The 24158-nt window shown below is 40.9% G+C and overlaps 1 protein-coding gene across 6 annotated transcripts in view; it reads right to left on the bottom strand.

Annotated features, from left to right (window-relative positions):
* The window catches only part of DLGAP1 (DLG associated protein 1), a 407039-nt gene that overhangs the window by 76941 nt on the left and 305940 nt on the right, over positions 1-24158 (bottom strand). For all 6 annotated transcript variants that reach the window (XM_040080998.2, XM_040080984.2, XM_040080969.2 and 3 more), the window contains 2 exons: positions 18670-18847; positions 16292-16532 (listed from right to left, as the gene is read on the bottom strand). In XM_040080998.2, the coding sequence (XP_039936932.1) occupies positions 16292-16532; positions 18670-18847 (419 nt within the window). The remainder of the gene's footprint in view (positions 1-16291; positions 16533-18669; positions 18848-24158) is intronic.

Here is a 24158-nt window from a genome sequence, read left to right on the forward strand (position 1 = left end):
GTGAGAACAGTTTTCATTTTTGCACATGGGGGGGGGGATGATGGTATCAAGGCAGTTGCACAACTTCCACAAAAGTGAAAGACAAAGGGCACCCTGGTGCAGCTCACGCGGCGCTGCAGCTCACACTCAGCTGAAGCTCACTCGTCGGAACTGTCTGTCCTCTGCTGGAGTCCAGGGCATTCCTTTGGTTGCCCTGGAGGGTCAGGGACCTGGGCAGGGGGGTCTGGGACCCCAGCCCAGAGCTCAGAGAGACACTGGATTTGATTTCAGTCCTTGGGAGAGGCTTCTTGCACTGCAGGAAGCATTGCAGGCCACAAGAGTGTGAAAAATAGTAGTTTAGTATATCACAGGGTGAAAAAACAGTGGGTTTGGGATTTTTGGCATTGAAGTGAATGGGGCAAGATGGAGAATCTGGGGCGTTGTCTCCTTCTTCTTCCTTCTTGTTCCCTCACTCCATTTCTGCAGTGACGTTGGCACAAAGTAGTTAGTGAGGATTGGGTCAGAGTAATGATAACCTTTTTAGTAATAGTGATAGACATTGGTAAGAAATAGTAAATAGAGAATACGTAGCAATTAGTGTAAAAGATAAGGACAGCCCAGAGACAGGAGGAGTCACCAGATGTCCGAGCTGCGGCAAACATCTTTTGGACACGGAGAAAGTTGTAAGATAAGAACTAATAAACGAAGCATGTAACCTTGAAGACTCCGTCTTTTCCTGCGTTTGGCACAGAGCTTTGCAGAGGGCCAGGACTCGAAAACCACCTGAATGCCGGGGAATTTAAACTCCTGAAAAGGAGCCCCCGACAGTCCTCAGCACCGTCTGCAGCTGTGAAATCCAGAGCTGTGCCCTGGCTGCTGCCAGCTCCAGCACAGCACGGTCACACGTAACAGCCTGCCAGGCACCCAGGCCATGCAGGAACTAGCACTAGGCACACCTGTATGGCTTTGTTGTGATTTCACAGATATCCTCAGCTGCTCAGCTTCAAAGGACATGAGATTAATGGGCTTACTTCTGATATACAAGGAGGATTACCTAGGATATATTTCTTTCTGGGCAAAATTCATTTTGGCTATGGAAACAGTTTTGCCTTCAGTGTGCAGTAGGGGTTTCTAACATTTCAGTTAGGGTACATTGAAAGATAAAAGGGATTAACTCATAACTTTTCGGATATCAGAACTACACTTAATTCAATCTACTGCTGTTATTATCAACCTAATTCTTGTAAAAGGAACTGTATTTATTTCAAACCTAGTTAAGAGTTTTGTACCTTGTGCTGGAACAGATCCTTATGACCAATTCTGACCCATTAGTAAGAGGAGGGCTCCCTGAAAGCATCAAATGAGATAAATCAACACAAGCAAATGCATTTATAAAAAAACCTTGACCCTGTGCCACACAGTTCATGCATCTGAATGGACCACAGGCCTTGCTTTCACCATAAAGGTTATGTTCTAAAATCTGCAAGTTGGAAGAACACAATATACTGTAATTGTACTGTATTTGTAACAACTTGTTCAAGAAGAGGTTTTTGTAAAAGAACTATCATGAAGTGGAACTGAGCCAACCAGATTACTGGCAAAGCTTCCTGCTGAATATGATTAGATAAAAGGAGAATGGAGACTGGAGAAAATTGATCCTCTCAGCAGAATTTGCCGTAATTATATGCAGGATGGGGAATTAGTTATTATTCTGCTGTTAAATTCCTCAAGTGGCCAGAAGAAGCATTCTTGCATAATCTGCTTTTTCAATCTAGTTCATGTAAAACAAAGATTGTGTTAAGAAAAATGGAGATGTGGCTGACCAAGTTCTGCGAAGCTGGTATTTTTTTCCCCTTAAGGTTTGACAGTGGAAAGGGGTACTGGGACTGCCTTACCAATCACCAAATTACCAAAGCACTTCTCCAATAGCCAACTAACTTTTGTTTAACAGAAATTTTCATTTTAAGAAGTAAAATTACAGAATTTCACACATGTAATGCAGAATAGCCTCACCTCAAATGCTATTCTGATAAGGCAACATCTTTGTAATGCTTCATTGCCAGCCTGACCTGAACTCTGCCTCCTCACATTGTTGTGACTCAAATTCTACGGATTTTACTAACTCAACAGGACTCCTGTGTTTGCAAACTTCTGTTTATGCAAGGAACACATGGCCTGGAGCTTTCTATTTGCTGCCCTATTCAAGGGGAAATGGTGCTAATAATATGAAATAAGAATTCAGAAAATATATAGAAAATTCATTAACGCAACAGGGACTAGGATATATAGCTTAACAAGAAGGGGGGAGATTGCCCTTGATGCTACTGAGTGCAGTGAAACAGCAACAACAAAATGGTGAGAGGTGGGCACTGCTGGCCCATGGGCCAACACATGACTTTGATGACAGAGGGACTGCGAGCCCACCTACACAAGTGGAATCCACCTCAGTGCTTCTCCTTTCCAAAAACCAGGAAGAGTTATATAGTTATTCAAACCAGCAACATGACACAGAATCAGAAGAAAAGGAAACAAAAGAAAGAAGCTGTGAAAAAGGACAGCTTGTCTGAAAGATAATTATATACAGTTAAAAAGAAACAGGAAAAAAACACTGGTATTGTACGCTTACAGGTTAGCAATGATCTTTAAATGCAGCCTGTGCTAGTTATCCCCATTTCTTCCATTTCAGAAAGTGCAAACATGATGGTTTCTTAGTTCATGCTGGGTGGGTGACCTTAGGCGCTGTATTTCTACAAGCCACCCTATCTGGCCTGCTGCGATGGCCTCACTATAATTCTACTAACTAAAACACAAAGAGGAAAAAAGGGAAAAGGAAATTTGATTTCATAGTAGGGACCCAGAAAAATCTATCAAGTTGCCAGAGCTGAAACACTGTCATCTCCTCTTCACTTCTTGCTTGTAACCCATTCCCTTTCTTCAGACAGGAATGATACTTATCTGCTGGAGCTGCTCTGTTTGTCCAACGACACATTGGACTGGGAATTGAAAGAGAGTTCTTTTTCAAGCTAACCAGAAGGGTGCAACTGGGGGAAACCAAAACATTAAAATATAGGCAAAATTTAGAGGTAATGACTGCTACAGCCGTGGATGATTAATATGCATGCGCACAGTGGGGAGGGTTGCGCACCGGTAACGTTACACAATAATGCTTTTAGCAGATATCAAGTATGACCATATAAATGATGGGCATCTGAATACTGTCTGAAGAGTCTGTAGTCTGACTTCTGGAGGGGTGTTGTTGGCTGACAAACTAAAAGACATCTACATTTTTCATAGGCAGCAAAAGAGGAAAGATAAAAATCTATGAGATTAGGTTCATTGTGGACACATCATTAGTTTTCTAAAACTGTATTAAAGAATGGTTGGAGAGCCGCTATCTGTAAAAATCAGAATAAATGTCCTAGGAAAAATGGTGACTGACATGAGTGTCATGAGGTCATCAGATACAGTTTACTAAACAGCAATTTTTATTGAGGAAATGAGCCATGCCATTAGCTTCAGCCTGTCCCCAAACAAATCTTCATTAACTAACCACTTCTGTGAAGCATGGCAAACAGCTCAGTCTTGATTATTGTGGGAAGTTGTCAGGGACTGCACTAGAGAAATCAGTGTAAATACAGCTCCAGGAGAAGACATGCCAATTGCCTTCAACTTCAACAAGTATTAAAATATTAATTCAGTGGAGTTAAATAGGGAATCTGCAGTGAGAGTAAAGATGAATCAAAGTGTATGAAATAAAAAGTCTTATAAAAACACATTTTAAGCAGACCAACTGATAAGAATCTGACAAGCAGCTAAAATACAAGTGGAAAGCTGACTGGCAGATGACGTGCATCAGCAGCACACAAGGCATTAGCAGGCCTTGTTCTATAAAATTATTTAATGACATTACCACTTTTGCAATGTGAACTTATTTTCACTTAATCTATTTTGAGAAATACAACACTTTCCTTTTTTTGACGAAAAGCCATAATTTTGTAACTTACTGCAATTTTAGGATAACGTGTGCTAATTTGGACTTTGCAAAATTTCTACAAACTGCCCCAGTAGAAAGATACCCACTTGTTCCTGATACTTTATCAAAAAGTAAACACGCACCAGTTTTATTTTACAAGAGAAATGTTTTTCATAAAAAAATGAATGAGCTAGATATTGCTGACAGCTTGAATTAATAATTTCCCTGGGCTTTTTTCTCTCTCCTAAGAAGCATATTGTCATGCTCCAATAATAATAATAATAGACTTTTCAGGAGAATAAAATTAGATGTAAAAGATGATGCCAGATGATGCCAGATGATGCAGCTAGTACACTTCAGTGTCAGAAGCTGACAATGCCTCAGGCCTCAAATTAGTTAATGTCATGTTGAAAGTGAGAAAAAGGAAGCCTAGACCAGGTGGGTAAGCCTAATTCTGCACCCATGATTAATGTCACATGTTCCCAATTACCACACTTACGTTGTTTGATAACCACACAAAGGTTTTTTGAAAATTAGTGATGGTTATTGACAATTTCAATTACATAGGTTTTGGCTTCAATAAAAAATAGTTTGTTCTTGGCATCTAGGCATTGGCCAGAATGCCACCCAAAAAGAGTTCCTGGCACTTTTCCATGCCTGCTGGAGGGGCAGTTGTCTGAGGATGGAGTAAGGCTTCTTCTCCACATCAGCAATAGCTGGCAAAGTTAGTTTTTTGCCAGTTCTTCGAAAGACACGTATGTACCAAACTTTATGTGCAGAGGAGAAGACAACAAACGGTCTGGGAGACGATTGCAGCGCAAAAAGAAACAACCCCTTTAACGGGGCCATGCTAGTTTGCAATGAGTGGTCTTTTTTTTTTTTTTTTTTAAATCATTGTTTAGCACACATATATGAAATATTGTGGCGGTTGTCAATTCTCAACGTGGTGTTATTGACAACAGGTGCAAGACTCCCAGCATTCCTCCATCTTATTCTGCTGAGCATGATCCCCTTGCTAACAGTGGAGAAGGAAAGATACAGTTGCCCATTGAATCTGTTCCATTTATGGATATGACAGAAACAATCCTGACATTGGGTAGAAAAAGATCAGTTTTTATTGTGCTGCAAATTTGCCTGCTACTACAGGATAAGAGAAGTGTAAATATCTACCTAACTGACGCTTCTCAGGATCTAATTTTATTTTAGCAGCAAAATGTAAAATAACCCCGACCTCCAAAATCTGAAAAGATTCCCTGGAAACTGTTTTGCAAGCCGTGTCTGTATTATGCCTGAGAATCTCATTGCCCAGTTTAATATTTCAACAGCAAAAAGACTAGAAAAGTTAACATTTTTATCTTCTAAAAAAAATATCCTAAACTGGATTCTAACAGATTTGTGCTTCTGCCCCAGACTTCTCTGCTTGTAAAGTACTGTCAGTGAAACAGGAGCTGGATGTTTCTGTGACACCAGGCATACAGAAATCATGAACTGATTCTATGATGGAGGCAGCTGAGGACACTCAGCACCTTACACAACCAGACCCTCAGTAATCAAATTTTGTAGGAAAAGAAAGACATGTCTCAGCTTTAAAACTTAACAGACTGCTCTGATCTGCAATATTGTACTTAAAATATTAAGAAATGCATCTGCAGAACAGATTGGGGAAAGGATTCCCCTTCATTTGCTGAAATTCCAACACTGCTGCTGTGATCCCAAAAAATCCCACAGCTATTCAAGCTTTCTATCCAGTGCCCACTTATCTGTCATGTTCATTATTTTCCATTCACTAGTTTTGCCAGCCCTTTGAAAGCAATAAAGGGATTCTGGACACCATTAACTTGATGACCATTTCATACCCCTCTATATCTCCTGCCTGCAGAAACACTGGATTCTCATCACAACCAGAAAATATGTTTTAAAATAAATGTCAAAAACTGACTACACCGGGAGCTCAAACAGCATCAATAAAATGTGCTAGAGAGCACATCATCTCCACCTGGTCTACCCACCAATTCATCCATGATGAAGGAACAAAGAGAAGACAAAGTATTTTGGAAAAATTCAGGTTAAAAGCTCCATGCATCTGTTTCTCACCATCAACTATTCACACAGGGAAAGGTGTTACTGATTCTACATAATAAATGATTTTTGAAGTGCAGGTCACAATTCTGTTTTATGAAACTCTTCTGGACCTACTTTGCTACTCAAAATCTGTTTTTTTTTTTCTTTGTCCTTCTCCTTCTCCTTTTGTCAATTCTCACCTTTTTTTTTTTTTTTTTATTTAACCATCAAACTCTTTGCCTTTCAATGAAAGCAGGTATGCTGAATTAGGAAAAAAAATTGTTAAGAGTAAAAACTGCTTTAACTGCTACTTATTTACAGATACACATTTTCTCTGGTGGTACATGTCACTTGTAGGGCAGGGTATTGTACTCTATTAAATAAAAAAATGACCACCCCCATGTTTTCAGGTTCAGTATCCCTTTACCCTACAGGTATTCCTTGACTATGCCACCCAAACTCACAGGACATAAGCCCAACCTTTGCACTCATTGAGAGTCTTCTCAGATAAAGTAGCAGTAAGCACCCTCCAAAAGGGAGATACACACTTACATTCTTGGTAAGCACTGACAAAAATAGAAAAAGGCTCTCAGGACGGCAGCACGTGTTTGAAGTCCAGAAAAGGGGCCAACTGGCAATTTAAATCAGATTATGGGAGGGAGCTCTTACTCATAATGCCGTGTGCAATCTGTGGAAGTACGGGACACCGGAACAGATGCTGATGTGCCGCAGGCTGCAGAGTCTGTGTAGACAAGGTGAGCCTGTTTAAGCATTAAACCTGCAGGTAGCTCATGTGAGGTTAAACACAACTGCCTATTTACACAAAACGACACTGTACACATCTGGGTGAACGTGATGCAGCTTTTTGGCTGTGGCCAAGATCTTAGAGGAAGATTTAGGAAGACTAAATGTTGGAGTTGGTACTGGAAATCTTAACTAATGACTCCTTGTCCTTACTTTTTTTTTTTTTTTTTCCCCCTGAAAGGAGAATAAGCATTTTGGTCTTAGCTGTGCATTAATCTAACTTCTAACATGATCTAACTCCCCCACAGCCACATCCCAAAAAGGGCAAGACAAGCCAGTAACAGATTTCACCTAGATCAGAGCATGCAGCCCTGCCAACCCCACTATCAGAGCTTCCAACACAGATGCAGTACTTGACTTCACCCCTCCTCCATCTCTCTGGAATCCTTCTTCTTTTGCTTCCACCTTTTTAAACGAAAGAGGCAAATGGTAAAATGTCACATGAGCATAGAGGGGACTGAGTGAGATAAGACAGCGTAAGGCCATGGGACCGGGTGACAACTCGCTCTGCCACTTGGGTGCAAATTACCCATCATGCAAAATGGAAAGCAGCAGATTTTCTCAGGACTTCCTGAGGCAGTCAGATTGAGGCCCATAGAGGAGTTGGGTTTTATTCATAGCTTGGTTATTTTGGTCTAGTAGATCCTGGGTTTTTCTGTCACAGATCTACATAATTTTATTTGATTCTTCGTGAAGTTCAGAAGAAAGTTACAAGAAATTGAGAGGAAAAAAAATCAAAATAGAAATAGCCTGCCAGCATTTGTTTTGCTATCCTGCTACAATATTGTGACCTCCATCTAAACCTTCCTAGGGGGATATATATCTACATTTTACTTTAGCTAAAGACAGAATTAATTTGAAAATTATTACAAGAAAAAGAATGGTTATCAAGACACCATCATCTTGACTGTGCAGAGACAAAAAGTAGGCATCTTCTTCAACAAAACAGGCAAGAGATCTGTCACATTAAAGGGTTCTGGGGTATTATTTATTTTTTTTAGGGCTTTTTTCCCCTCTGATAGCTTAGCTCAAATCCTTGATCAAAGCAACTAGGAATTGTTCTGCTCAGATGGCTTACTGCATTTTAAGTGGGATGCAATTTAGCACTCTCCCATCGGACCAAAGCTAAATTCAGTAAGGGAAAACAATTTCCAAAGACAAACACATCCATTTCCCCCTTGAGAGGCCAGACAAAGGTTGTGGCATTGGAACAGATTACCAACATCTGCCTACAGTGTGCTTTTGATAAAAGGAACGGTTAGACCCTGATGGCAGTGAGACTGTCCCTCTTTGCAAAATAGCATTAGGTGTCTTCCAGAGCCCAGTATTTGAGTTGCATTGTGCTTGTTATTGAGCACTGTAAGAAGCAGTGCGGTGAGACTAGTGTAGCAGCAAGAAATAAAAAGAGTAAATCACATCTCTGTGTATATTTCAGAGGTTCTGCAATTTTTTAATGCGCAGTTTTCTTCGCTGACACATTTCCTTTGGGTTTGTATGTCATATTATTAAAGAAACAAAGCAGTGTTTGTTTCAAAGAGTGGTTAGCAATGTATGCACCCCATAGTCTACCACAGCTTCAAAGAGCCAATTACTGTTAGACTGTTGCATAAACATGTATTTAGGAAGCATGAAAATGTGCAATTATTTACAGTATTCAGTACCTAATACATCATATTTGAGCTCCAAAATGGGAGTTACTGACATGATGAAATATAATGGCTCCAAACAAATTGCTGCATTACAAGAGGGGCCCTGTAGAGCTGTACTCATTAAACATACTTATTAAAAATTCTTAGGTTTTTGAAATCAAATATCACTCAGTCACTTAAAAAAGCTCATCATCACCAAGTATCTCATCTGTAACTTCCTACAAAATCCTATGGCTCAAGAGAGCTTTGCAAGCATTGTATCTGGGGAAAACCAAAATATTGAGGTTTGTCTTAAAGGAATGATGTGGAACTTAGCGCAGGTGAGTGGCAGCCCATGGCTAGAGACTGGACAGTAGCACAAACTATAAAGAAAAGCCTGATTTTTTTTTTACACACTGGATGCATTAATTAAGAATAGCCTCTTCAGGAAAGAGGCCCTGCTTCCCAAAACGCAACTGTAGTTAAAAGCACATTAGTCTATTTTAGGAAAATGGCAGGAATTATTACTCAAAATGTGATCTCATTATATAAATTGGGGCATGTCTTCAGCTACTGATTCAGCTCATTTCTGTCACTGCCATCACAAAAACAATGCAATGGAAATAAGCTGGAACAAAGAAAGATTCTGGTCTTTGTTGTACTTTTCCATAAAGTGAAAATTTAATTATTTGCTCTTGAGCTAAGGAATGATGTATCCGTAATTCTTAGAGTTCAGAGAATTAGAACAATGACCAGTTCCTGAATACAAAATTTTGGGATAAAAGCTATATTGCCCTCTGACAATTTACAAATGGAAAAGGACTGTGGTTTTATTTTTTTTTTATACCCCGCTGCATATTCCACCCATTAGTTTGCAATTATAAGCTGGTGCTGCTGTGGGAAACCTGCTTCCTTGTGATGTGATTCCAGGTGTATTTCAAAGAAGGTTGGTTCCTACCTCTCAAGTGTTCAAGTCAGGTAACACTGTCCCCAAAACCACAGATCCACAAGAGTGCTGAGTCAGAGCTGCTGAAATCACGCCAGTCTTGCCCTGCACCTGAGTTTGCTCTTAGGACACCAGAGCTGAGCCCCTGTCTGAGGCAGATCTGTGATTCTGCTGGCAAAGGGCAGAGTTGCTCAGTAGCAGTGAGCAGGAGAGACTGTTTGCCATAATCCATTGCTTCTCGGACTCTGGCAAAATCACTGAGGTTTCACCCTCGTTTAAGGGCTCAGAAAAATGTTAATTCTCAGCTAATGAGACTTGAGGCATGCAGTGCTCAGTCAGCAGAACAACTTTTAAATTACTGTTTTGCTTGTAATGACTTCCCGTACATTTGTTACGGTACATCAATTGGCATTTTTTCTCAGCTAGATGCTGGACATTCAGGTGCTGTAACACACAGGCATGGGGTACACAATCGTGGGATCAGGACTCTCTCATTGCATTAGCACACTGGGAGGTCTCCGTGACACTGGGGTCCTGAACATCCCTACAAAAAACTCCAGTAGTGGTGCATTTGATAACACACCTGCCTAGCCTGAAACTAAAGCAGAGTTCAAATCCCAACATGCCCTGTACACCTTTAGGGAGAACAGTGTAAATCTGAACACTGGAAATGATTATCACTTTTTGTGTGTGCGCTATAATCAAAAGCAACGAATTAATAGAAAAATGAATTTAAGCGCATTCCATACAAACAAATGCAAAGGGCTTCCACAATATTTTTCATATCTGTAATGAAATTAATGCAAGATTAACAAATAATGAAACATTACATTTAAAGTAACTAATCCCTGTGTCCTCTTCATGTGTGCTTCACTTGATAAGAAATTCACTTAATAGTTCTTTGCATAGAACAATAGGGATTTCTGTTAAAGTTCTCCTTCTCCAAAATCATGCTCTTTCTCATTTCATTTGAGACTATCAGCTCACAGGTCTGATGGCCTCTTACTCCCAGCATCTCAAAAGGCCAACGGGGTCGTACAGAGCAGCAAGCTGAGCAGTGTATCCTTGCACTGAGGACTGCTGACTGCATGCCAGGCTTTGCCAAAGCACAGCTGGAGGTTTGAGGGAGGCGTAGTCCTGCTGAGGCCACATCTCGAGTGCGTGCCCAGCGTGGCACTCCCCAGCATGAGAGACATATGGACATTGGCACAGTTGGTGGGGCAGAAGTATGATTTACCCATTTTCAACCCTAGAGATGTCCAAGTTGTTTGGACAGCTGGAAAAAATCAACCAGACAAGTGCTGTCTCAACAAAACAGCAGAGTTGTTCTGTGTTTCTGGAAATGTTCACAAAGTAAGGCAACATATCCCTTCAAGACATTTTAAGCTCACGGTTTTGAATAATTAAGACCTTTCTCACATTCTTACCTCACTATGAGCCTTAGCCCAAATGCTGAGAAGTGTATCATGCAAATAAAGAATCAGAATAGTAAGTAAAGATGGGTTATACTGGTTTCTCATGCCCTGTATTTGAAACACATTTATAACGTTGGAGAGTGCTGCAAACTCTTCCAAACTACGTTTTCAGATGTGGAAAAAAATATTTAGGCCATGGCCTACAAAACAAAGTCCTTTTCTCACCCTTTCTGAATTTCTCATTAAAAACCTTCACTGGCTTAATAAAAATGGTGTTTTTTTGGTGTGATGTGGAGCTTAACATCCATCAAGCTGACTACTGGGATAGACGAGATGAAACTCATACTATCTACAGTCAGATACCTCTGAAATTGGAAACAATGTTCTCCTCCAAGGTCAGATCCTCATTAGTAAAGGAAAACATTTTTAAGTGCTGATTTAAGCAGTTTGATAGCAGATCCAAAGGCAGAACACATTTTAGGATTACTCAAGGAAAGAGAGGAAATGAACCATGTAAATTTTTTGTCAAACAGCTTTCTACAATCTTCAGATTTATTTTCAGTTTCAACATCTGCGTGAAGGCCCTAATGTAGCTATATTTCTTGAGACCCTCTGTGGAAATACATTAATTTTGGTACAGATCCAGAAACCAACTTTAGCTTCAACTGGAAATCACATGTGAAATCCTAATTCCTTGCTTCCTTTTTAACAGGGCAGTCTCTGATAGGGCAGCTCTGAGGAATCCAAACGACTTGCATCTGGCACACAGTCAGTTACAGCTTCCTTATCCACAGGATTTTATTTTATTTTTGTATTCTGCCCGGCATGAGTCAGTTTTTAGAGACTCGTTTGCATTTTTAATGTCTATTTATTTATTTATTTATTTTTAATTGGCTAGGCAGCCCCTTAGAGATTTTCCACAAAATACCTGACTCGTCTTGATCGGATGTTCCAATGAATGGAAGCAAAATGGCTTACTCAGCTGAAAGACTGTAATTAGCATACACTGTGGTAACTCTCTGTCCTTCTTTACCCTACTGGCTACACAGCACAATTTCCCTGGGATTTTTATTTATTTTGCTTTTAAGCAGAAGTGTAATATTACTGAGAATCACCAGATGGCATTGCTGCAAATAACTCTGATATTTCTCTTCACCTAACTCTACAGAGGATAGGTCCTGAATTGCAATCTAGTGCAGAGTTCTTCCTGATGTCACTACTTGAGCTCTGTTAGAGAGATATCATTACATATTTGTATATTATGCTATACTGTATATTTATAATCACGTGTGCTCATGCCTAAGCCCTCGCAATGTCATAAGGTTTCTTTGCAGCAAAGGATCATGCACGGGCTACATACGGAAAGTTTAGAAACATAGACACAATAAACAACGGAGAAAGATGTTCTTTAGACTACTTTAACATTTCATTGTTTCTTAATTACTGCAATCCTCAAGCTCATTGAAATGATTCACAGACTTAAAATTGTTAAAAGGCTACTCATTTAGTGACTGGATTTGTTGGCTGAAGTGCTTCAGCTACAATAGTTGCATCTGCAAATAACCTGGGATCAAATTATGTAATAACTCACAGCTCATTAAACACCTCTGAAGAGATCAAATGACCTGGGTGTAAATTTTTAGTGCAGCCTATGGTGTATAACGTATGTCTGCACTTCAGAGCTGCTCTGCCTTCCAGCCTGCACAGCCCTGCTCCCAGGGATGGCCCCAGTCAGGATGAGGGTGAATGGAGCTTTTCAATGGATTAGCTTTCAAGCCATGATGCCGTTGTGATATAGAACTTATTTATAATTCCATATAAAGTGTCAAGATTGCATTTTGTCTTCCTCGTTCCAAAACCCTTCATTTAAAAACAAGGATGAAGGGAGTTTGTAGCCAGGTGGGGTGTTGGGAGGAAAGGGTTAAAACCAGAAGATTTGGCAAGGAGGGAGTAGTTTTTGCTCAAAGTGACCTTGCAGCTGGGAATGCTAAGAATGTCAGAGCGGGAAAGAGTGCTCATTTATTATGCCTAGTGTTGTTCATCCTCTGCTGGTTTTGAGAAGCAGAATTCCTGTGTGGAGACAACAGACTGAGAGACATGCTTGAGCCTTCTGCTGGAAGTGAGGTACCACAAAAGTACAGCCTTGTGATAAATTGCATGTGTGCAAAGCCCTTTGATATGTGGGGCAGGCAGTGCATTCCCTGCTACTGTGTGCTAGGATGAACGGATGGAGCCCAGTGGAGCCCGTGGCCCTGTGTGTCTCTTTTCACCAGGATGAACTAAGCCTAACAGAGCCCTTGTCTCTGCTGCCCAGCAGTGTTGGTGAGGTAATGCAGTAACTCTACTCTTTGCATTTCAGCTGTGGTTTGGTGGTTGCCATCGTTAGCTGTATGTGTTAACTTGCACACAGGGATTGACCTCTTCTCCCAGGCAAAGAGTGACAGGATGAGAGGTCCCAAGCTGTGCCAAGGAAGGTTTAGGTTGGACATTAGGAGGAACTTTGGTAGCAGATTTTGGTGAGGTTAGGATTTGCCTCCCCACTCACAGTGTGACATTTCACGCCTCTGGTGACATCAGGTTTGTGCCTCCACCACCATTTTTTACACCTGGGCTCAGTTTCATTCAACTGCAGGCACTCCTCAGAGGTCCTACAGCGCTAGAGCCAGTGCAGGCTGCAGAGGCCACCAGGTGGGTAGCCACCCTTAGCTGAGCTCTGTGCCATAGCTAGTGCAGAGAGTCTTAGTTAGACTGGGCACATCCCCAGGAACTGAGCTAGAAGTGCAATTCCTGATTGCAGAACTAAACCGCCAACACGACTTGGCAAAAGGAAATGAAAACCTGAGGCTGCCACCACAACAGCCAGGGCTAACAGGCAAAGTGTGATTTTTGTCCATAGCTCTTGCTTTATCCAGATACCCTGGAAAGCTGCGGATCACTGCTCTAGAGGAAAGATTTTTAATCCAGTAAACTGACAGCTCTCCTGTCTTTTCCACCATCAACCTGGCATTTTCCGGGACTTTCAGCTGTCGAAGAGATTCTCAATATCAGTGTATGATCACAGCTTTGATACTAGTGAATTCAAAGCCATATTCTTGAGGGAATTGCTAATGTTTATGAAAGGAGTCTTCCTTGGTTGAACAGGCAGAGATGCTTTAGGGGTAGGAGGACTGTTCTCTCACATGGGGACGTTAAAACCATTTTTACATCATAACTGCTCCCATGTCTTCCATGAAAACATCTGCATCCTCACTGGAGACAAACCTGAGATACTGTTCTCCTTTCTTCATGTCTGCCTAGTTGTTGTGCCATTTCCCATTTTATTGAAGCAGATATTAATAGAAATCATCAACATTGCCTTCCATATTTCTCTTCTGTGAGCCAGGCACAGGCAACACCAAGGCAGTCAATATAGATGCTTTTGAATAGAATTAATTCAATTCTAAACCCCATTAAACAGATAGTGATATGTAAGTCAGGTACTGAAAGAGACAAGTTGTCTGAAATGCTATCACTGGAAGGGAAAGGCCCTTGGAGCCCAAAAATTAGAAAATCAAAAAGGTAACTCAGTAAAATTCCCACAGCAGAAAATAGGCATCTACAGCAATCTTTAAATGCTTCTATGTATGTCCAGAGAGAGCACTGCAAATCATTCCTCTCTGCTTTTAATGGCTTGACTACCCAGAATAACCAAAGACATACTCACTGGATTATGATTTTCAATATCACAGTTTTGTTCATATGATTTTTTAAATAAAGCCAGCTACCCAGAGAAGAGATCAGGTCTCTAGGGTTGCACTACAAAAAAGGGACCATATACAAGAGATAGTTTACAGTACAGATTTTCCTCTTTCATGTTTTCCAGTGGTTTTGGCTGGCACACACAGCCAACCATCTGCATTTAGACACATTCATCCCCAGACACAGGCATAATTTTCCTAAGTGACAGGAACAACCTCTTACATACAGATAATAAAAAAATAGTTATTCTCTTCTGAATCAATGATCACAGTTATTTTTACAAAGGAAAAATGTTATCGAAGCCATTCTCACAGAACAGAAACCCCTCTTTGGGATCAACCCAAGCTGATCTAACAAAGATGAGTGCACACTGAAAAATCCTTGAAAACTCCCATCCTTCAGCTTTTGCCTCAGAATACGTTTGACACAAACTAATACCACACAGTGAATAGCACACACCTTATGCAAATCCTGTCTTTGTGGTTTGGTGCAAACCCTGTGAGCTCACAAGGGCTATTTCCATAGCAGATATGCTGTCATGTAAATACTACTTCTTTAGCGATTTAGATGAGAACTGCTCTGCAGCATTTGTTAAAAAGGCTTTGATGTTTGTGTTGCACTGCCAATGTATTTCCAATTTGCTACTTTTAGAAAAATCTTTAATTCAGCTGAACATTTTTGGTAAAAGGATTTAAAGTGTTCTTTGATGACATAAAACAATTGACACGCAGCTTTAAAAAAGACTTACAAGGAATAAGCAACTGCACCTGTGAGATAACACACGAAAGGACAAAAGTATACAGAAAACAGAAATGAAAAAATACAGCAAAAGAGATAGTAGGTACAGTGAAATACATATAATAGTCAATATTAGTCAAGAATATGATTAGTATACGAACAGTATATGAATAGTAAATGAAGCTTGTGTAAAACAGTGGAATGGTTGCACAGAAGTCAAAAGAAAGAGGCTCTCTCTCATCCTGCCACAGGGAAGAGCACACATAAGCAATGGCTCCTGCCTCTTGCTTCCCTGAATGAGAGAGGCAGATTTGGAATTTGGTTTTACTTGGTTTTTCTTCCCCTTAAGCACTATTTTGGTGGCAAAATCTGAAATTCATCATGGTTGTTTCCAAAAGAAAAGCAACGTCAAACATTAAAAGGAAGGTTTGACGTCTCATGTTTACTCCAAAACCTCTCCCTCTAGCAAGGCTTGAATAGTTTGAGCTGCAGAAAGAATGCAACAGCAAAATGTGAACATGCATGTTTTGAACTGCAGACTGCTTCTTCATTTCTTCATTCTCACATTTTATATGGGGCCTAGAGAGCTGGAACAGTCTCTTCAAGCCAGTAAAAACCACATCCAGTAACTTATACAATCACTTCAGCTTTGTAGAGGATCTCCTCAGAGGGACCCTCCCCTGCTGGTCACAGCCAGCAGAACTGCTAACCCAGAGCATTCTTGCTCAGCCTTGCCAAATTGTGATTGCTCTTTTGGGGAATATAGTGAGAGGAGACGTGACCTTGGTGTGCCTTTAGCTCAGAATAAATTAGCTTGGACACAGAAAGGAACCACAACTGCATCAGTCTGTGTGTGGTTTGAGGCTGATTAGTCCGTCCAGCTCCCCGGTGAAACACAGACTCTCTTAAGGGCTTGGCGTGTGGCAGAGAAAAGCTTGATCTGATGGAAATGCACCCGATGTACCTCCCCCTTTCCTCCCCGCTCTGGCTTTCCCTTTGTGTTACTCACCAGTACTGCTCTGGATGGTCCTCACCGTGGTGGTGGTACGCGGCGGCGATGAGGACCGCAGCGAAATGCACTCATCATCCTGGGAGCAGCCCTTCTCGATGGCTCTGACATAGCTGTGGCTCCTCATGCGGAAGCAGCCCGGCATAGGCAGATCCAGCGCTTCCACCGCCTGAGACTCCAGTTCGCTGAACACCGACTCGCAGACGGACTCGAACTGGCCGTTCACCTCCATCTCACTCACCTGCAGACAGACACCAGGCAGGGTCAGTGCATCTCCCACACGGATATTCCACGCCGCCCGGCACAAACACTCTGGAGCTACAGCGGCACAATGGCCAACACCTGTTGGAAGATCCCTTTGCACGCAACAAAAGGTGAACGGGACATCCCATAGCAGCAATTGTGAGGGGAAAAAAAAAAAAGATGTACAAAAAGGGGAGACAGAAGCATTGGGCAAAGATCCAGCAGAGTTTGGGTTCTTGGCTACTGCTCAAACTGGTGGGAGGCCTGGAGCTGTCGTAACAGCTCCTGTTTTAAGTCACCCTGGGCCCACAGCAGAGATTGAATGGTTGATCATAGTGATCACTACACGTAAAACAAAAATTACTCTTTCATTGCAGGGTGAGGAAAAATCCAAAAAGGGTCAGCTTAAACCCAGTAGATTATCAATGCAACCCACAGGCAATCACACTGATAAAAACCTGAGTGGATGGAAAGCTGGAGGGTAACAAACAGTTGGGAAGAGGAGGTTGATAAGAGAACCAGCTTTGCTGCTGGGAAAAAATGTTTGTAGAACTAAATTTCTGTCTGAGAGCAGATGCAAAAGAATCCTTCGACCTTTTGTGCAGCAGACACTAGGTGGTGACAAAGACTTGTGCTCACGGTGGTCAAAGAACATTCAAAAACTTCCTGCAGGTCTTAAGAATCGAGAAACCATTTACCTTGGCTTAATTAGTAATGGATGCTCATGTTTCTAAACTGAGAATTGAGCCCCGAGCTTGTCATTAAAGCACAGTAATTGTCACTGTAGGAAACATGCAGATGGAAACCATCACTTGAGGATTTTGTTAGTTTTCAAGCATGTAGAAGGCCAAGTTAGCAGGAGAAGGTAAGACTACATTAGGACGGTAGAAAAAAAAACCATTAGAAATTCTCTTCCAGGATTAATATTACCAAGAAGAATGTTTTGCGGAGTCTTTGTACACTTAATTGAAAAATCTCAGAGAGTAAACTGCATTTTTTTTCAAAGGAAAACTACTTTAGAAACAATAGAATAGTACTAGGTGGTACAGCACAAAGAATAATCTTACTGTGACAGAGAATATCCAATCCTCAAGTAACTATCTCTGAATTAGTGCATTTTCAAAACAAAAAAACTTGTTCACCTTGGCAGATGATAACCACTCCTTGGCTGACAGCTTTGTGTGTTAGTTGTGCAGCTAAACAAGTAACCCAACCTAATGTTCACGTAGTTGCCTCTGAGACCTGAATTTCTGTGCTTTTTTTCTCCTAGGTACATCCTGACCCTCCTTTTAGAGCATCAGCCCATGCCCTATGCAAAGCGCCTCACTACAAAATAACACAGGTGAATACTCTGATGTGTCTAAATGTACTATACTGCAGAAAGGGAAGCTACAGCTCCATATTGAATGGCACATGTATTTGTTATGGCCACAGCTGAAGTCCTGGTGTCACTGATGTCAAGAAGGGATCAGTATCTGGCACCACAAATCCTGCCTGCTGCACTTCTGGACTAGCGTAAGGAAGTTCTTTCATCCAACTGATTTACCCAAATGATCCGCTTAGGTTAACGAGCCAAAAATCATACCGAAGAACCTGGGGACAGAGCAAATACTACTGGCCCTCTGCCCTGTGGTGTGCTGGCACTTTTACACTTCTTTCAGATCTGTTCCCTATGAACTCAACTGTACAAGCATGCTAAATGCAAAGACAGGCTATTTTATACCACTGAAACACATAAACTGAATCTGTCACAGCGGACTTCATTTTTCTTCTTGTTTAGGAGCATGAAAATTTCTTACAGGATTTCAGGGCAAAAATACAGACAGTATTTGTACTATTTAGGTGAAAAGTTTGGAGGTACACAAGGTAAAGAATGTATAAAATAGCATAAAAAAAGTAAAATCTCTAATAAAGTCGTGGAATATGTATTATTAACAGCCTAAATTTACTTTAGCATCTCACTCAGCATACAAACTTTTTTTGGGGGGCATTAAAAAGATTTTGATTGGCGGTACTAAGCACAAGACCCTTAAGAACCCTGTGTAATGACAGTGTTGGTGGGCACCACTTAAAGCAAAGTCCAGTTTCTCCTATTGCAATCAGTGCCCAGGCTGCCCCAGGTGCACGCCACCCACCTGGCTGATGGTGCTCATGGCTCTCATGTAGCTCTCGTTGCGGGAGCGGAACTTGGGGGATGTCAGCAGCCCTGCAGGGTCCAGGCTGTCCAGGCTCCTGTTGATGGAGACTTCGCTCACCGCCCTCAGGTAACTGTGGCTCCGGATCTGAAGCTTTGGCGAGTGTTCACTGGATATCCTGGGAGTTTTAGGTGGGGAAAAAAAGAAAAAGAAAGAAAAAAATATATTCCATCAAATTCAAATGGCCTCACTAGGAGTGAGAATAACCGGATGTTTTTCACCGGAGCAGCATGACTTGAACAAGTCACGACACAGCCCTTGTATATTTATAAAATAAAGGCAATGTCAGTACTTTTATTTGGATTACCCCACCCTTTTATTTGGTGGAAGGAAGAGAAAAGGATGGAAAGGATTTTCTTTTCATTTTTCGTAAATGGCAAAATCACTTCCATTTTCTTTACTGACAGCAGAATGGAAAAATTTTACACTGTGTTGACAATGACACCATCTAGCTCCGGCAACCCTTCCACTATGTGGGACTTTTGAAGTGACAACACTGAAATGACCTCATGAGTTGATTTTAAAAGAACAGGAAGAAACATTGAGGTGAGCAGCAGAGAAAGCCCTGTGGCCTCACAGCGATGGATGCAGCAACCATCAAAACCAGCTGGGGAGACAGGTAAAGAAAGAAGAAGCCTGATAGTTTGATCAGCTGGATGATGCTACATTTATCTGAACTGAACATCCACATCTCAAAATGCTACTGGTGATGTGACTCTGACATGTTCTCATGTATGTACTCATGAAACAGGACCATTTCTCATGGGGCTTTCAAGGGTCTACAGGCCAATAGGGCAGGCAGGTCATATAAACCATGCAAAATGCACTCATAGTATGCCTTAACCGGGGAAATCATTCCAACAGCATAGGTCACCTGGTAAGGTTTGATATGCTTTAAATTTTATTTTAGACCTGGCTTAAGCCGCAATTTAACAAAATGTATGCTAAGGAAGTAGCTTTACACAATGATGTCAAATTAGGAGTTTAAAAGTCACGATTGTATTTCTGAAATGATAACTTTGTTAGTTATTTGCTAGTTTTTCAGTACAAGTAATCAAAAACAAACAACAACTTCCTCCTCCCCCCCCCCCCCCCCCCCGCCATTCCCCAGGGAATTTGTACTTCTGCTCTACTCCTGCCATATGTGCTAAGAGTCAGCTAGAAACAGTCCTCCACCTGTGAGATGTTTTATCATCTGAATGTGCTGGCTAAGTGCTGCCTTCACAATCTGAGGCATCCTATAAAGATGTGAGTCACAAAAAGTGTGTGAAATACACTTGCATGAAATACAAATAATTTGGGGGATGTATCTTTTGAAAGAACTCATCAATGAATAAAGTATCAAAAGGGTGAGTCTTTGATATATTTTAGGATTTTTAAATATTATTCATGTATCACAAAGCACACTTATTAAAATATTAACTAAATTTTCCATTTTAAAATGGAAATCTCACAGAGATGCTTACAGGTATATGAAAGAAAAGTCTGTAACCTAATTAACAGGCTTAATCTTTGTCTCCTAGTCTTTAGAAATACATGCACAGCTGACCTGAAAAAAGAGAATCCATTTTATGTCTAATACCTGAAGCATTTACAGATATTTCGTATTCAAGTATCTAATGATGGTAATTAGTATCAGCAATTTCCCAGTGGCATGCACGATTGTCAATGCATTTTGGGAAGATGATTCCATTGTGTAATCACTCACCTAAGGAATTCAGAAACTGGGTCTGTTTCTGAATGATCCAGTACTGTAATAAAATCATGGCTGTCTCTACAGTATCATATTCTCTGGCTGCTACTTACCTGCCTAACAAAAATATGTAAACTTATGTTAACTACTTGATACTTCTGTCACTAGATGATGAGAAAGCATTTGCCATTTTCACTGTGTATACAGTGCAATACAGCAGCCATTTCCATACTCTTTGACTCCTTACACCACTTGATTTCGCACGAAATACCTGAAGGTTTTTGGACATCACAATAAGTGGTGCTCCTAACTACTCAAAAAAAGGCAGAAAAAGTGGTGAAAAGTCAACTGTTAGTAATGGTTACATTTGTTTACAGCATTTTGGTAACTAACACTAACCACGTAACTCCTAGAAAAAAATTTACTGCCTGTTATTGGATTTAAAAAAAGTAGAATGAATAATTCAGCAGACATAATGTTTCTGATGCATGTGACCTACTTCACCACACTGCAGATCTGCAAATTGATCAGCATTGCCTGAAATGCATTTCCTAGATTGGTTCAAAACTTATTTTATGATTATGATGTGAACAGTTTGCTGCCAATATGTGACATGCAAAATTCAAATAAGCTTGATTAGCTGCCAGTTAATCAAATACGTCACCCGAGGCTTGTTGCTGCCCACTGATTAGCTGAGCTTGCAAGAACACTGCAGCACATCACAAGACTCAATGCACAGATACTGCCAGACAGAAATCTCCACACGTCCTTTGAAGAGTGGAACCAACAGAACAAGATGCAAGTATCCACAGCACAAAGATTTTGCTGTGGCAGCCAGAGTAAAAAACACGTAAAATACTCATGGAAGTGTCATGGAAAGCCACCGCAAACAGTACAGAAATGAATTTTCTGTAGGCTTTAGTGCTGCATATTAATTTCCCAACTCTGCTTGAAACAAAGGAATTTCTCATAAAAGTAGATGTTCCACTTTTATTTCAGATATAGGTTCTTAGCACAGCTACCTTTTTTTGTTTTGTTTTTGTTCCTCACTATGCAACTGGCCAGTTTGACACAAATCCAGAACCATATTTTACAGGGGGCTACTTAATCTGTGCACACCTCCCATCTCCTGTATAAACCAGAGGAGATAATGGGCTGCCGTTGAAGGAGGTGGCTCCTTGCTTACTGATTGCTACAGTCTCTGTTTCATTAGATGTAGTGGTGGGGGAAAAAAAGGACAATAAAAAGGATTTAAGCATAGAGAAAGAAACATTGAAAGCTTGCATTTATAATGATTACTGCTGCTTTTATAGCTGTGTAATAAATGTCCTACAGTAAAGTTTAATGAACAGCTGAAATGCCACTGGAAATTTTGATAACATGCCACTTAGGAGTAAATCTGACTATGTATGATGTGCAAGATCTGAATGTGGAATTAATTTTCTTGGAGTTACTATTACCAGTAATGTGTAAATGAAAAGACCTTTTTCTTTTCTTCAAGTCCATCTCTTATTTATCCTGCATTACCGTACTTTCTGTTTGTGCCATTGTAATTTCCACAATAAGTACAACATGCCAGGGACTGAGACTTTGGGACAGCTCGTTGGCCAATACAAAATGGTCTTTTGGCTCCACTCATTGCATTGGATGTATTAATTGGGAGAAGTGGGATGTGAATTATTTAGGTCCTTAAACAAGCTCCTCAGGCACGCTCCATCATTTCTGCGCTGCGCTCACAAGTGGCACGTCCTCACGCTGGCTGCATCATCCTTTTTCCCCACACTGCTGCCCTTGCCCCAGGCCTCACCCCAGAGGATGGGAGCACAGCTACAACAGTATCACACCGATACCACACAGGGTGGGAGGAGCAGCATTGCTGGATGTGCTTCCCAAAACCCACAGCAAGAGGCACCAGGAGGAGATGAAGGCTCTGTGTTGCTGCTGCTCTGCCACTGTGGGCTTCCCAAGGGGATTGACAAGTGATAGGGCCAGCCCTGAGTTGAAGTGGGTGGAAATGGAGTCTGCTGAGTCCCAGCAGATAAATAAATACTTCCCTAAGTAGAGGAAGGCAAGTGCCTCTGATCCACACTGTACTTCAGAGAAGACCAAGGTACCCCCGCAAAGAGGCCATAAAACTACACAAATTCCACGAGAAGCACTTAGAGGCAGGAGAACGTTGATTTAATCAGAAAACATGTTCTAGTGAAGCATCTGAAACAGAAGATCATGTAGGTGTATAAAAGAAATCTTTCCACACTGCACTGAGATTTCTGCTCTGAACATTTCAAACACACTGAGCCCTATTCTCCTGTTTATATTCAAATAGAGAAAATATTTAAAACACACACATCTAATCACTCTACCACTGCTGAAACATGCACGTTAAGAAATACTTTTAACTCGCTGTTAGAGATGTGCTTGGATTTACATGATAATATCATGATTTACATGATTTAATTCAGATGAAAATGCATTCTGGTCCCTCATTTATTTGATTATTTGCGGAGTAAGGAGTTGGTTGGTGTAGGTATTTGTGAGAGGAACTAGACTCAGTTGCTTTTCTCTGGAGGCTATAGGGAAGCCGGAGAGGGACCCTTCATCAGGAATTGTAGTGAAAGGACAAGGAGTAAAAGCTACAAACTGAAAAAAAGGAAAAATTAGGTTAGATATTAAGAAGAAATTTTTTACTTTGTGAGGATGGTTAGCCATCCGAACAGGTTGCCCAGGGAAGTTGTGGATGCCCCAACCCTGTCAGTGTTCAAAACCAATCTGGATTTGAACAACCTAGTCTAGTGGGAGGTGTCCCTGCCCACGATTTTTAAGGTCTATTCCAACCCCTTAACACTCTGTGATTCTATATGAAAGGGTTCAAAATGCAGTGTTAGCAATTAATAGCGAAATAACTTTGAATATATTCTTGGAAGAGTTCCTGTGCCTTGAAAATGTCGTTCAAATGACAAAGAGAAAATAGACAACAGGGGTTTATATAAGCAGGCAATTTTAGTTTCAAATATTTCCTTTTAATTTAGGAAAGCACAATGCGCTCTGTCATATACGTGCTCTTTATAAAAAGCACTTTCATTTATCACATTTTATTTTTGAATGAAGAAAGGGAAAACCAAGCCTTATGATGGCTGCTTTTTTTCCCTACAGGCCAGACACAATAAAATAAAATGTAGTCCTGAGACTGTATTGTCTTCTGCAAGTTCAGCAGTCAGAATCATAGCACAAAGTACAGTGTTGTGCCAGATGGGTACTGTGTTCTGCCAACAAAAAATGACAAAGCAGGGTAAAGTGAAAGTCCAGAAACATGTCCTGAATTATTCTGTAAGCTAGCAGAGGAGTGTGCTAAAATTTGCCTTCAAACATAGAAGACCTCAAAAAATACACCACATGTACCATGAAACCAAGAAAACAAATAAACCTCAAAGCCACCACTACTGTTAAGAATCCCACTTCTCAGTTTTGCTGCATACAACTGACAGCTTGGTTCCATGGGGATAAATTATCCTCTGCTGAATGTCCCACCTCTGGCGTGGCTGGTGGGCACATCCAACACACATTTCTCTGCTTAATTTTATTTGCATTTTAGTGTTGCTAGAAGGTAGAATAATCCAGTGCAGCCTGACACAAGGTGTACGCTGAAGGACACCAGAGGGGAAGATGTACAGAACAATTTACTGATGTGCATCTGTCTGATCTTAGTCATGACACAGGTCAACCAGGCTGGGGTATT

Source organism: Hirundo rustica, chromosome 1, assembly GCF_015227805.2.
Source record: "Hirundo rustica isolate bHirRus1 chromosome 1, bHirRus1.pri.v3, whole genome shotgun sequence".
Lineage (NCBI taxonomy): Eukaryota > Metazoa > Chordata > Aves > Passeriformes > Hirundinidae > Hirundo > Hirundo rustica.